This window comes from Anser brachyrhynchus (genome assembly GCF_964034855.1).
Source record: "Anser brachyrhynchus genome assembly, contig: SCAFFOLD_425, whole genome shotgun sequence".
NCBI classification, from domain to species: domain Eukaryota; kingdom Metazoa; phylum Chordata; class Aves; order Anseriformes; family Anatidae; genus Anser; species Anser brachyrhynchus.
Window position 1 is genome coordinate 1 of NW_027663567.1, and position 12,646 is coordinate 12,646.

At 58.0% G+C, this 12,646-nt stretch overlaps 2 protein-coding genes across 2 annotated transcripts; one reads left to right on the top strand and one right to left on the bottom strand.

The window, feature by feature from the left end:
* Positions 1-204: 204 nt before the first annotated feature.
* LOC308187265 (sodium/glucose cotransporter 2-like) lies at positions 205-12,315 on the top strand (the record flags this gene model as incomplete). Its single annotated transcript, XM_080609442.1, is given in 11 exon segments — positions 205-285; positions 2,289-2,302; positions 2,304-2,404; positions 2,406-2,487; positions 3,707-3,842; positions 5,366-5,473; positions 6,666-6,816; positions 8,090-8,258; positions 10,371-10,586; positions 11,073-11,166; positions 11,864-12,315. Coding segments are annotated over 11 exon segments (1,466 nt in total), but the record flags the coding sequence as incomplete, so codon positions are not given.
* LOC308187269 (uncharacterized protein) lies at positions 8,271-10,364 on the bottom strand. Its single transcript, XM_080609446.1, has 2 exons — positions 9,541-10,364; positions 8,271-9,500 (listed from the first exon to the last, which is right to left on the bottom strand). Exons 1-2 carry the CDS (start codon positions 10,335-10,337, stop codon positions 9,233-9,235), a joined length of 1,065 nt encoding a protein of 354 aa, XP_080465572.1. The 5' UTR covers positions 10,338-10,364; the 3' UTR covers positions 8,271-9,232.
* Positions 12,316-12,646: the final 331 nt, after the last annotated feature.

Below are 12,646 nucleotides of genomic sequence, written 5' to 3' on the forward strand. Positions count from 1 at the left end.
GCTCCGGGGGCGGGGCTTCCTAGGGTGGGGTCAAGGGGCGGGGCCTAAAGGGGGCGGGGCTAAAGGGAGGGGCGCAATGGGTGGGGAGGCAGTTGAGGGGCGGGGCTTAAATGGGTGGGGTCGGATGGGGGCGGGGATTGTGTGGGCGTGGTCGCAAGGGGGCGTGGTCGGAGGGGCGTGGCCTAAAGGGGGCGTGGCCGGCAGGGGGCCTGGCGGCGCTGATGTACGCGGACGTGGTGCAGACGCTGGTGATCGTGGGGGGGGCCTCGGTGCTGGCCGCCTACGGTGGGACTGGAGCACTGGGAGGGACTGGGAGGGACTGGGGGGGGGTGGCGGGGGACTGGGAGGGACTGGGAGGGGGTGGGAGGGGACTGGGAGGGAGTGGGGGGGGACTGGGAGGGACTGGGAGGGGGTGGGAGGGGACTGGGGGGGACTGGGAGGGACTGGGAGGGGCTGGGAGGGGACTGGGAGGGACTGGGAGGGGATTGGGGGGGACTGGGAGGGACTGGGAGGGACTGGGAGGGGGGTGGGAGGGGACTGGGAGGGACTGGGAGGGACTGGGAGGCAGGTGTCAGGCCATACTGGGTTATACTGGTTCATACTGGTTGAATATCTTGGGCAGTACAGGTTTATACTGGTGCATACTGGTTTGTTACTGGTTTATAGTGGTTTGTACTGGTTTATAGTGGTTTATACTGGTTCTTACTGGTTTATACTGGTGTGGACTGGTTCTTAGTGCTCCATACTGGTTTGGACCACAGTGGGCTGTACTCTCTCATACTGGTTAGCACTGGTTCATACTGGTTCGTACTAGTTCGTAGTGGTTTATATCAGCTTATAGTGGTTTATAGTGGTTTATACTGTTTTTTACTGATTTATACTGGTCTGTACTGGTTCCTAGTGTTCCGTACTGGTTTGGACCGTAGCGTAGAAAAGAGTAGAAAGCTCTACTTTCTCATACTGGCTAGCACTGGTTTATACCGGTTTGTACTGGTTTATAGTAGTTTATAGTAGTTTATACCGGTTTCTACTGGTTTATAGCACCTAGTACTGGTTTGTACTGGTTCATACTGGTTTCTAGTGTTCCATACTGGTTTGGACCATAGTGGGCTCTACTTTTTCGTACTGGTTAGCACTGGTTCATACTGGTTTGTACTGGCTAATAGTGGTTTGTGCTGGTTTATCCCAGTCTATAGGGGCTTATACTGGCTCATACTGGTTTGTACTTGTTTATACTGGTTCTTACTGGTTTATACTGGTTCTTACTGGTTCTTACAGTGTGTATTGGTTCTTAGTGTTCCATACTGGTTTGGTCCATAGTGGGCTATACTCTGTCGTTCTGGCTAGCGCTGGTTCATACTGGTTTGTACTGGCTTATAGTAGCTCGTACTGGATCTTACTGTTTTATATTGGTTTGTACTGGTTTATACTGGTTCTTAGTGCTCCATACTGGTTTATACTGGTTCTTAGTGCTCCATACTGGTGTGGACCATAGTGGGCTCTACTTTTTCATACTGGTTAGCACTGGTTCATACTGGTTTGTAGCAGTTTGCAGTGGTTTATATTGGCTTGTAATGGTTTATAGTGGTTTATACTGGCTTATACTGGTCCTTAGTGCTCCATACTGGTGTGGACCATAGTGGGCTCTACTGTTTCATACTGGTTAGCACTGGTTCTTACTGGTTCATACTAGTTTGTTGTGGTTTATATCGGCTTGTAGTGGCTTACAGTGGTTTATAGTGGTGTTTACTGGTTTATACTGGTGTGTACTGGGTTCTTAGTGCTCCATACTGGTTTGGAGCATAGTGGGCTCTACATTCTCAGACTGGTTAGCGCTGGTTTGTACTGGTTTATAGTGATTTATACTGGCTTGTAGTGGCTTGTCCTGGCTTATACTGGTTTATATTGGTTTATACTGGTCTGTACTGGTCTGTACTGGTTCCTAGTGTTTCATACTGGTTTGGACCGTAGCGGGCTCTACTTTCTCGTAGTGGCTAGCACTGGTTTATACTGGTTCGTACTGGTTTATAGTAGTTTATAGAGGTTTATACTGGTTTCTACTGGTTTATAGCATCTAGTATTGGTTTATACTGGTCTGTACTGGTTCCTAGTGTTCCATACTGGTTTGGACCATAGTGGACTCTACTCTCTCATACTGGTTAGCACTGGTTTATACTGTTTTTTTACTGGTTTATAGTGCTTTGTGCTGGTTTATCCCAGTTTGTAGTGGCTTATAGTGGTTTATACTGGTTCCTACTGGTTCTTACTGGTTCTTACTGGTCCCGCAGCCCTGTCGGCGGTCGGGGGGGCTGCCATCCCTGTGGCAGCGCTTCCCGCTGGCGCTGCCCCCCAACGCGTCGGGGCCGTGCCCCTCGCCGCGGGCCCTGGCCCTGCGCCTGCTGCGCCCCCCCCGGCACCGACCTGCCCTGGCCGGGGCTGCTGCTGGGGCTGGGTGTCACTGCCGGGTGGTACTGGTGCACCGACCAGGTACTGGGAGGCACTGGGAGGCACTGGGAGGGGGTGGGGGGGGACTGGGAGGGGATGGGAGGGGGACTGGGAGGGGATTGGGGGAGACTGGGGGGGACTGGGAGGGGATTGGGGGGGACTGGGGGGGACTGGGAGGGGATTGGGAGGACTGGGAGGCACTGGGAGGGGATTGGGAGGGACTGGGAGGGGATTGGGGGGGACTGGGAGGGGATGGGAGGGGACTGGGAGGGACTGGGGGGGACTGGAAGGGGATTAGAAGGGACTGGGAGTTACTGGGAGGGTTTTAGGAGGGAGTGGGAGCTACTGGGAGGGGACTGGGAGCTACTGGGTGGGACTGGGAGCTACTGGGAGGGGACTGCGAGCTACTGGAAGGGGTTTTAGGAGGGACTGGGAGCTACTGGAAGAGGTTTTAGGAGGGACTGGGAGCTACTGGGAGGGACTGGGAGCTATTGGGAGGGGACTGGGAGCTACTGGGAGGGGATTAGGAGGGATTGGGAGGGGATTAGGAGGGACTGGAAGCAACTGAGAGGGGACTGGGAGCTACTGGGAGGGACTGGGAGCTACTGGGAGCTCCTGGAAGGGGTTTTAGGAGGGAGTGGGAGGGGATTAGGAGGGACTGGAAGCAACTGAGAGGGGACTGGGAGCTACTGGGAGGGACTGAGAGCAACTGGGAGCTACTGGTAGGGGATTAGGAGGGGCCGGGAGTTACTGGTAGGGGATTAGGAGAGACTGGGAGCTACTGGAAGGGGTTTTTGGAGGGACTGGGAGCTACTGGGAGGGGACAGGGAGGGACTGGGAGCTCCTGGGAGGGACTGGGAGCTACTGGGAGCTCCTGGGAGGGGACTGGGAGCAACTGGGAGGGACTGGGAGCTACTGGGAGGGGACTGGGAGCTACTGGGAGGGGATTAGGAGGGGATTAGGAGAGATGGAGGGGATTAGGAGGGACTGGGGGGGGACTGGGAGCTACCGGAAGGGGTTTTAGGCGGGATTGGGAGGGGATTAGGAGGAACTGGGAGCTACTGGGAGGGACTGGGAGCTACTGGTAGGGGATTAGGAGGGGCTGGGAGTTACTGGTAGGGGATTAGGAGAGACTGGGAGCTACTGGAAGGGGTTTTTGGAGGGACTGGGAGCTACCGGAAGGGGTTTTAGGCGGGACTGGGAGGGGATTAGGAGGAACTGGGAGCTACTGGGAGTTACTGGGAGCGACTGGTGTCCGCAGGTGATCGTGCAGCGGTGCCTGGCGGGCCGCTCGCTGCTGCACGTGCGGGCGGGCTGCGTGCTCTGCGGGTACCTGAAGGTGCTGCCCGTCTTCCTCATGGTGCTGCCCGGCATGGCCGCCCGCCTCCTCTTCCCCGGTGCGTGCCCACCCGGCCTACCCCGGTAGCCCAAATCCCAGGGGGGGTTGCCCGAAGGGGCTACCGAAAATGGCTGCCCAAAATGGCCGCCCAAGATGGCTGCCCCCAAGATGGCTGCCCCCCAAGATGGCTGCCCCCAAGATGGCTGCCCAAGGTGGTTGTCCAGTGGGGCTACCTAAAGTGGCTACCACCCAAAATGGCAGCCCAAGATGGCCACCGCCCAAGATGGCTGCCACCCAAGATGGCCACCGCCCAAGATGGCTGCTGCCCAAGATGGCCGCCACCCAAGATGGCCGCCCAACGTGGCTCCCCAAAATGGCTGCCCAAGGTGGTTGCCCAATGGGGCTACCTAAAGTGGCTACCTAAAATGGCTACCTAAGATGGCCACCCAAGATGGCTACCACCCAAAATGGCCGTCCAAGATGGCCACCGCCCAAGATGGCCGCCACCCAAGATGGCTGCCGCCCAAGATGGCTGCCCAAGATGGCTACCAAAAATGGCTGCCCAAGGTGGTTGCCCAAGATGGCTACCACCCAAAATGGCCGCCCAAGATGGTTGCCCAATGGGGCTACCTAAAATGGCTACCCAAAATGGCTGCCCAACATGGCTACCCAAAATAGCCGCCCAAGATGGCCGCCCCGCATGGCTACCAAAAATGGCTACCTAAAATGGCCGCCCAAGATGGCCGCCCAACGTGGCTACCCAAGATGGCCACCGCCCAAGATGGCCGCCCTTCATGGAACCCAACGATCCCACCCCTAATCCCTCAAATCCACTTTATTACGCCCCTAATCCCAGATAATCCCCCTCATCCCGCCCATAATCCTCTAATCCCACACATAATCCCAGATAATACCCCTAATCTTGCCCATGATCCCCCTAATCCCACCCATTGTCCCCTCTAATCCACAAAATTCCCTTAATCCCGCCAAAAATCTCCTTAATCCCTCCTAATCACACCCCTAATCCTATATAATCCCCTTTATCGTGCCTCTAATCCCCCCGGTCCCCCCAACATTGCCTCATCCCACATCATTCCCCTAAACCCGTCTAATTGCACTCCTAATCCCACATAATTCCCCTAGTCCCACTCATAATCCCTTTAATGTCACCCATTATCCCCACTAAACTCGCCTAATCCCATCAAATTTCCTAATCCGCCAATAATCCCCCAAATACCGTTTTATTACATCCCTAATCCCACACGACTCCCTAATCCTGCCCAGTATCCTCCCTAAAATGAGCTAATGCTACCTCATTCCCCTAATCCCTGCCCCTAACCCCCTAATCTCGCCCCTACTCCTCTCTAAAATCACCTAATCCCACACTTTTCCTCCTAATCTCACCCCTAAACTCCCTAATCCTGCCCTCTAATCCCCCAGTACCGCCCCTAACTACCCCTAATCTCGCCCCTAACCCCCATAATCTCGCCTTTAGTCCCTCTAATCCCTCCCCTCATCCGTTTACCCGACCCCTCTTCCCCATAATCCCGCCCCCTAATCCCTTAATCCACCCTCCTGCAGACGTGGTGGGCTGTACAGACCCCGAGGAGTGCCAGCGCGCCTGCGGCTCCCCCGTGGGCTGCTCCAACGTGGCGTATCCACGGCTTGTCCTCACCCTGCTGCCCCCCGGTAGGATTATGGGATTATCAAGGGTTATCAGGGGATTATCGCTGGTAATTGAGGGTTATTAGGGGATTATTAGTGGTAATGGGCATTATTAGGGGATTATTAGTGGATAATAGGGGATTAATAGCGGATTATTAGTGGCTAATAGGGTATTATTGGGGGATTATTAGTGGTAATTGAGGGTTATTAGGGTATTATTAGTGGTAATCAGGGATTAGGGGATTATTAGTGGTAAATAAAGGGTTATCAGGGGATTATGGGTGGTAATCGAGGATTATCAGGGGATTATTAGTTGTAAACGAGGGTTATTATGGGATTATTGGTGGTAATCGAAGGTTATTGGGGGTTAATAGTGGTAATTGAGGGTTATTAATGGATTATTAGTGGTAATTGAGGGTTATTAAGGGATTATTAATGCCTATTAAGGCGTTATTAGATCTATTAATCCCTAATTAGCAGCCATTAATCCCATATTATTGGCCTTTAATCCTATATTAGCAGCCATTAATGACAGATTACTGTCCAACAATCCCATATTAGCGGCCATTAATCCAGACTAGCGACTATTAATCCACATTAGAGTCCATTAAAACCAGATTAGTGGCCAATAATCCCATATTAGAAGCCATTAATGCCACATTAGTGGCCAATAGTACCAGATTAGAGGCTATTAATCCAGATTAGCGGCCAATAATCCCTCATTAGCAGCCATGAATACAGATGAGCAGCATTAATCCCAGTTTATCGGCCATTAATACGGATTAGAGGCCATTAATCCCACATTAGCGTCCAATAATCCCAGATTAACGGCCGTTAATCCCATACTAGCGGCCGTTAATCCCACGTCAGATGCCATTAATCCCATATTAGAGGCCATTAATCCCGTATTAGAGGCCATTAATCCCACATTAGAGGCCAAGAATCCCATATTAGAGGCCAAGAATCCCATATTAGAGGCCATTAATCCCGTATTAGAGGCCATTAATCCCACATTAGAGGCCAAGAATCCCATATTAGAGGCCATTAATCCCATATTAGAGGCCAAGAATCCCAGATTAGAGCCCAAGAACCCCAGATTAGCGGCCATTAACCCCCGTTTATGACCTCTGTGGCCCTACCGGAGGCCCGCCACAGCGGGTCGGGGGCTCCCTAATTAGCGGCCGGCCTAATTAACGCCGCCCCACCCCCCCGGCAGGGCTGCGGGGGCTGATGCTGGCGGCGGTGCTGGCGGCCCTCATGTCCTCGCTGGCCTCCATCTTCGCCAGCGCCAGCGCCATCTTCTCCCTCGACGTCTACCAGCGCCTGCGGCCCCGCGCCAGCCAGCGGCACCTGCTGGTGGCCGGCAGGTGGGGACGGGGGGGGGGTGGGGGACACCGGGGGGACGCCGTGGGGACGTGGGGACACCGTGGGGACGCCGTGGGGGTCACGGGGACGCTGTGGGGTTGTGGGGAGAACGTGGGGCCACCACAGGGCCATGGGGACACCATATGGCCATGGGGCCACCACAGGGCCACCATAGGTCCAGAGGGCCACCACAGGTCCACGGGGCCACCACAGGGCCACGGGGCCACCACAGGGACACCATAGGGCCACGGGGCCACCATAGGTCCATAGAGCCACCATAGGTCCAGAGGGCCACCACAGGTTCACAGGGCCACCGCAGGGACACCATAGGGCCACAGGGCCACCATAGGTCCATGGGGACACCACGGGGACACCATAGGGCCATGGGGCCACCATAGATCCATAGGGCCACCACAGGGCCACGGGGACACCATAGGGCCATGGGGCCACCACGGGGCTGCCATAGGGCCATGGGGCCACCATAGGTCCATAGGGACACCACAGGGCCATGGGGCCACCACAGGGCCACGGGGCCACCATAGGTCCAGAGGGCCACCACAGGGCCACGGGGCCACCACAGGGACACCATAGGGCCATGGGGCCACCATAGGTCCATAGGGCCACCACAGGGCCACGGGGCCACCATAGGGCCATGGGGCCACCATAGATCCATAGGGCCACCATAGGGCCACGGGGCCACCATAGGTCCAGAGGGCCACCACAGGGACGTGGGGCCACCGTGGGGCCACCATAGGTCCATAGGGACACCACGGGGACACCATAGGGCCACGGGGACACCATATGGCCATGGGGCTGCCATAGGGCCATGGGGGCCACCATAGGTCCAGAGGGCCACCATAGGGCCACGGGGCCACCACAGGGCTGCCATAGGGCCATGGGGCCACCATAGGTCCATAGGGCCACCACGGGGCCATCATAGGTCCATAGGGCCACCATAGGGCCATGGGGACACCATAGGGCCACGGGGTCACCATAGGTCCATAGGGCCACCACGGGGCCACCATAGGTCCATAGAACCACCACAGGGCCACGGGGCCACCATAGGTCCATAGGGCCACCATAGGGCCACCGGGCCACCATAGGTCCACGGGGCCACCATAGGTCCATAGGGACACCATAGGGCCATGGGGCCACCACAGGGCCACCACAGGGCCACCATAGGGCCACCACAGGTCCACGGCCAACCCTCGACCACGGCCAACGGTGGCCGAGGAGGTGCCACCGGAGGGGGGGGTGACGCCGGTGTCCCCGCAGGCTGTGGATGGTGGTGCTGGTGGCCCTGAGCCTGGCCTGGCTGCCGGTGGTGGAGGCGGCGCAGGGCGGGCGCCTCTTCGACTACATCCAGGCCGTCGGCAGCTTCCTGAGCCCGCCCGTCGCCGCCGTCTTCTTCCTCGCCATCTTCGTGCCCCGCGTCAACGAGCCCGTGAGCGGGGTGGGGGGGGCCGGGGGGGGGGGGGGAGCGGGGAGGAAGAGGAGGGGCCCGAGGGGTTGGGGGTGGTGATGAAGGACCCACCCCCAAGGGTCCCGGGAGGAAGAGGAGGGGGCTCGAGTGGCTGTAGGTGATGAAGATGAGGGAGCCAAGAGGCCGTGGAGGAAGAGGAGGGACCCATGAGTCTGTAGATGATGAAGATGAGGGACCCAAGAGGCCGTGGAGGAAGAGGAGGAACCCAAGTGCCCGTAGATGATGATGATGATGATGATGATGATGATGATGATGATGATGATGATGATGATGATGATGAAGGAGCCAAGTGTCCGTGGAGGAAGAGGAGGGACCCAAGTGTTCATAGATGAGGGACCCAAGTGGCTGTAGATGATGATGAAGGACCCGAGTGTCTGTAGATGATGAAGATGAGGGACCCAAGGGTCTATGGAGGAAGAGGAGGGACCCAAGTGCTGGTAGATGATGATGAAGAAGGACCCAAGTGTCTGTAGATGATGATGAGGAACCCAAGTGTCTGTAGATGATGAAGATGAGGGACTCAAGTGGCCATGGAGGAAGATGAGGGACCCAAGTATCCAACGATGATGATGAGGGACCCAAGTGTCCGTAGATGAGGAAGATGAGAGACCCAAGTGCCCATGGAGGAAGAGGAGGGGCCTAAGTGTGGGTAGATGATGAAGCTGAGGGACTCAAGTGGCCATGGAGGAAGATGAGGGACCCAAGTGTCTGTAGATGACGATGATGAAGGACCCAAGTGTCCGTGGAGGAAGAGGAGGGACCCAAGTGTCCGTAGATGATGATGAAGGACCCAAGTGTCCGTAGATGATGATGAAGGACCCAAGTGTCCATAGATGATGATGATGAAGGACCCAAGGGTCCATGGAGGAAGAGGAGGGACCCAAGTGTTGTAGATGATGATGAAGGACCCAGGAACCCAGGGGTTCAAGCCGGCCTCAAGGGGACCCAGGTGGCACCGAAGGGGACCAAGGTGTCCGGGTGGCCACCAGGGGACCCAAGTGGCCTCCAAGGGACCCAGGTGGCCTCCAGGAGACCCAAGTGACCTCTAGGAGACCCAAGTGGCCACCAGGGGACCCAAGTGGCCTCCAAAGGACCCAAGTAGCCTCCAGGGGACCCAAGTGACCTCTGGGAGACCCAAGTGGCCACCAGGGGACCCAAGTGGCCTCCAGGGGACCCAAGTGGCCTCCATGGGACCAAAGTACCCTCCAGGAGACCCAAGTGGCTTCCAGGAGATCCCAGTGACCTCCAGAGGACCCAAGTGGCCTCCAGGGGACCCAAATGGCCTCCATGGGACCCAAGTAGCCTCCAGGAGACCCAAGTGGCTTCCAGGAGATCCCAGTGACCTCCAGAGGACCCAAGTGGCCTCCAGAAGACCCAAGTGGCCTCCAAAGGACCCAAGTGGCCTCCAGGAGACCCAAGTGACCTCTGGGGGACCCAAGTGGCCACCAGGGGACCCAAGTGGCCTCCAGGGGACCCAAGTGGCCTCCATGGGACCCAAGTAGCCTCCAGGAGACCCAAGTGGCTTCCAGGAGATCCCAGTGACCTCCAGAGGACCCAAGTGGCCTCCAGGAGACCCAAGTGGCCTCCAAAGGACCCAAGTAGCCTCCAGGGGACCCAAGTGGCTTCCAGGAGATCCCAGTGACCTCCATGGGACCCAGGTAGCCTCCAGGAGACCAAAGTGGCCTCCAAAGGACCCAAGTGGCCACCAGACGACCCAAATGGCCTCCAAGGGACCAAAGGAGCCTCCAGGAGATCCCAATGACCTCCAGGAGACCCAAGTAGCCTCCAGGAGACCCAAGTGGCCTCCAGGAGATCCCAGTGACCTCCATGGGACCAAAGTAGCCTCCAGGAGATCCCAATGACCTCCAGGAGACCCAAGTAGCCTTCAGGAGACCCAAGTGGCCTCCAGGAGATCCCAGTGACCTCCATGGGACCCAGGTGGCCTCCAGGAGACCAAAGTGGCCTCCAAAGGACCCAAGTAGCCTCCAGGAGACCCAAGTGGCCTCCAGGGGACCCAAGTGGCCCCCATGTGACCCCCATGCCCCATCTCCTCCCCCTCCTCCCCCCCCCCAGGGCGCCTTCTGGGGCCTGGTGCTGGGCCTGGTGCTGGGCCTGGTGCGGATGGTGCCCGAGTTCGTGCTGGGGACGGGGACGTGCGAGGCCCCCGGGCGCTGCCCGGCCTTCATCTGCGGCCTCCACTACCTGCACTTCGCCATCGTCCTCTTCCTCGCCACCTGCGCCATCGTCATCGCCGTCTCGCTCTGCTACCCGCCCATCCCCCGGCGGCACGTGAGTGATGTGGGGCGGGGGGGGGCGGGGGGGGGACACGGGGAGGGGGAGGGGCGTGGGGAGGGGGGAGAGGGACACGAGTGGTCATGGAGGAAGAGGAGGGGCCCAAGCTTGGGTAGATGGTGATGAAGGACCCAAGAGTCCATGGAGGAAGATGAGGGACCCAAGTGTCCGTAGATGATGATGAAGGACCCAAGAGTCCATAGATGATGATGATGAAGGACTCAAGAGTCTGTCGATGAGGAAGATGAGGGACTCAAGTGGCCATGGAGGAAGATGAGGGACCCAAGAGTCTGTAGATGATGATGAGGAGGGACCGAAGAGTCCGTGGAGGAAGAGGAGGGACCCAAGTGCCCGTAGATGACGATGAAGGCCCCGAGTGCCCGTGGAGGAAGATGAGGGACTGGGGAACCACGGGAGGAAGACGAGGGACCCAGGTGACCGTGGTGACACCGCCCCCCCCGCCCCCCGTCCTCTCGTCCCCAGCTCCACCGCCTGGTCTTCAGCCTCCGGCACAGCCAGGAGCCGCGGGACGACCTGGACAAGGAGCCGCCCCTGGACGGGGACGTCCAGCTGCAGAGTAAGGGACACGGGTGGCCGTGGGGACACCACGGGTGGCCTTGGGGACATCAACGGTGGCCTTGGGGAAAGCTTGGGTGACCTTGGGGACATCAATGGTGGCCTTGGGGACATCAATGGTGGCCTTGGGGACATCAACGTTGACTTGGGGACATCAACGGTGGCTTGGGGACATCGATGATGGCCTTGGGGACACCATCGGTGGCCTAGGGGACATCAACGTTGACTTGGGGACACCTTGGGGGGCCTTGGGGACACCTTGGGTGGCCTTGGGGACATTAACATTGACTTGGGGACATCAGTGTTGACTTGGGGACACCAACATTGGCCTTGGGGACATCAGTGGTGGCTTGGGGACATCAACGGTGGCCTTGGGGACACCATGGGTGGCCTTGGGGACATGAATGATGGCCTTGGAGACACCTTGGGTGGCCTTGGGGACATGAATGATGGCCTTGGAGACACCTTGGGGACATCAGCGTAGACTTGGGGACACCTTGGGTGGCCTTGGGGACATCAGTGGTGGCCTTGGGGACATCAATGATGGCCTTGGGGACACCTTGGGTGGCCTTGGGGACATCAACGTTGACTTGGGGACACCAACAGTGGCCTTGGGGATACCCACGGTGGCCTTGGTGGCTTCGGGGCCACCACGGGTCCAGGTGGGACCCCACGGCCACGTCCCGTTCCTCTTCCAGACGTGGAGGTGGAGCCAAGCGGCCAGGGGGCGGAGCCAAGCGGCCAAGGGGCGGAGCCGAGCGGCCAGGGGGCGGAGCCAAGCGGCCAAGGGGCGGAGCCGAGCGGCCAGGGGGCGGAGCCAAGCGGCCAGGGGGCGGAGCCAAGCGGCCAGGGGGCGGAGCCAAGCGGGCAAGGGGCGGAGCCTGGCAGGGCGGGGGGCGTGGCCAAGTACGTGGCCCCGCCCCCCGAGGACCCGGTGTGGGGCCGGGTGGTCAACGTCAACGCGCTGATCATGACGGCCGTCGCCGTCTTCCTCTGGGGCTACTTCGCCTGAGATGCCCCAAAATCGCCCGGATCGAGCCCGAAAACGCCCCGAAACGCCCCCCAAAAGCCTCTCCCGAAAAAAGCCGCTCCCAAAACGTCCCCAACGCCTCAAAAAATGGCCCCGAAACGGCCCCGAAATCCCCCAAAAACGCGACGTCGAGAAACGTCAAAAAGAAAGAATGACCCCAAAATTCCCGTAATTGGCCCCAAAGCGTCAGGAATACCCCCCAATAAATCCCCCCAGAGCTACCGCGGAAATTTAAAAAAATGACCCAAAATGCTGTTATCGCCTCCAAAATCCTCAAAAACGCCTTTTGGCCCCTAAAACGCCCTCGAATTCTTCAAATAAAGCAAAAACACCCAGAAACGCAGCCACAACGCGCTCAGAAACCCCAAAACATCTCAGTCTAACCCCAAAACGCTCCCGAAATCCTCTCAAAGCGCTTACGAACCCTCGAAATGTCCTAAAAGCCCCAATT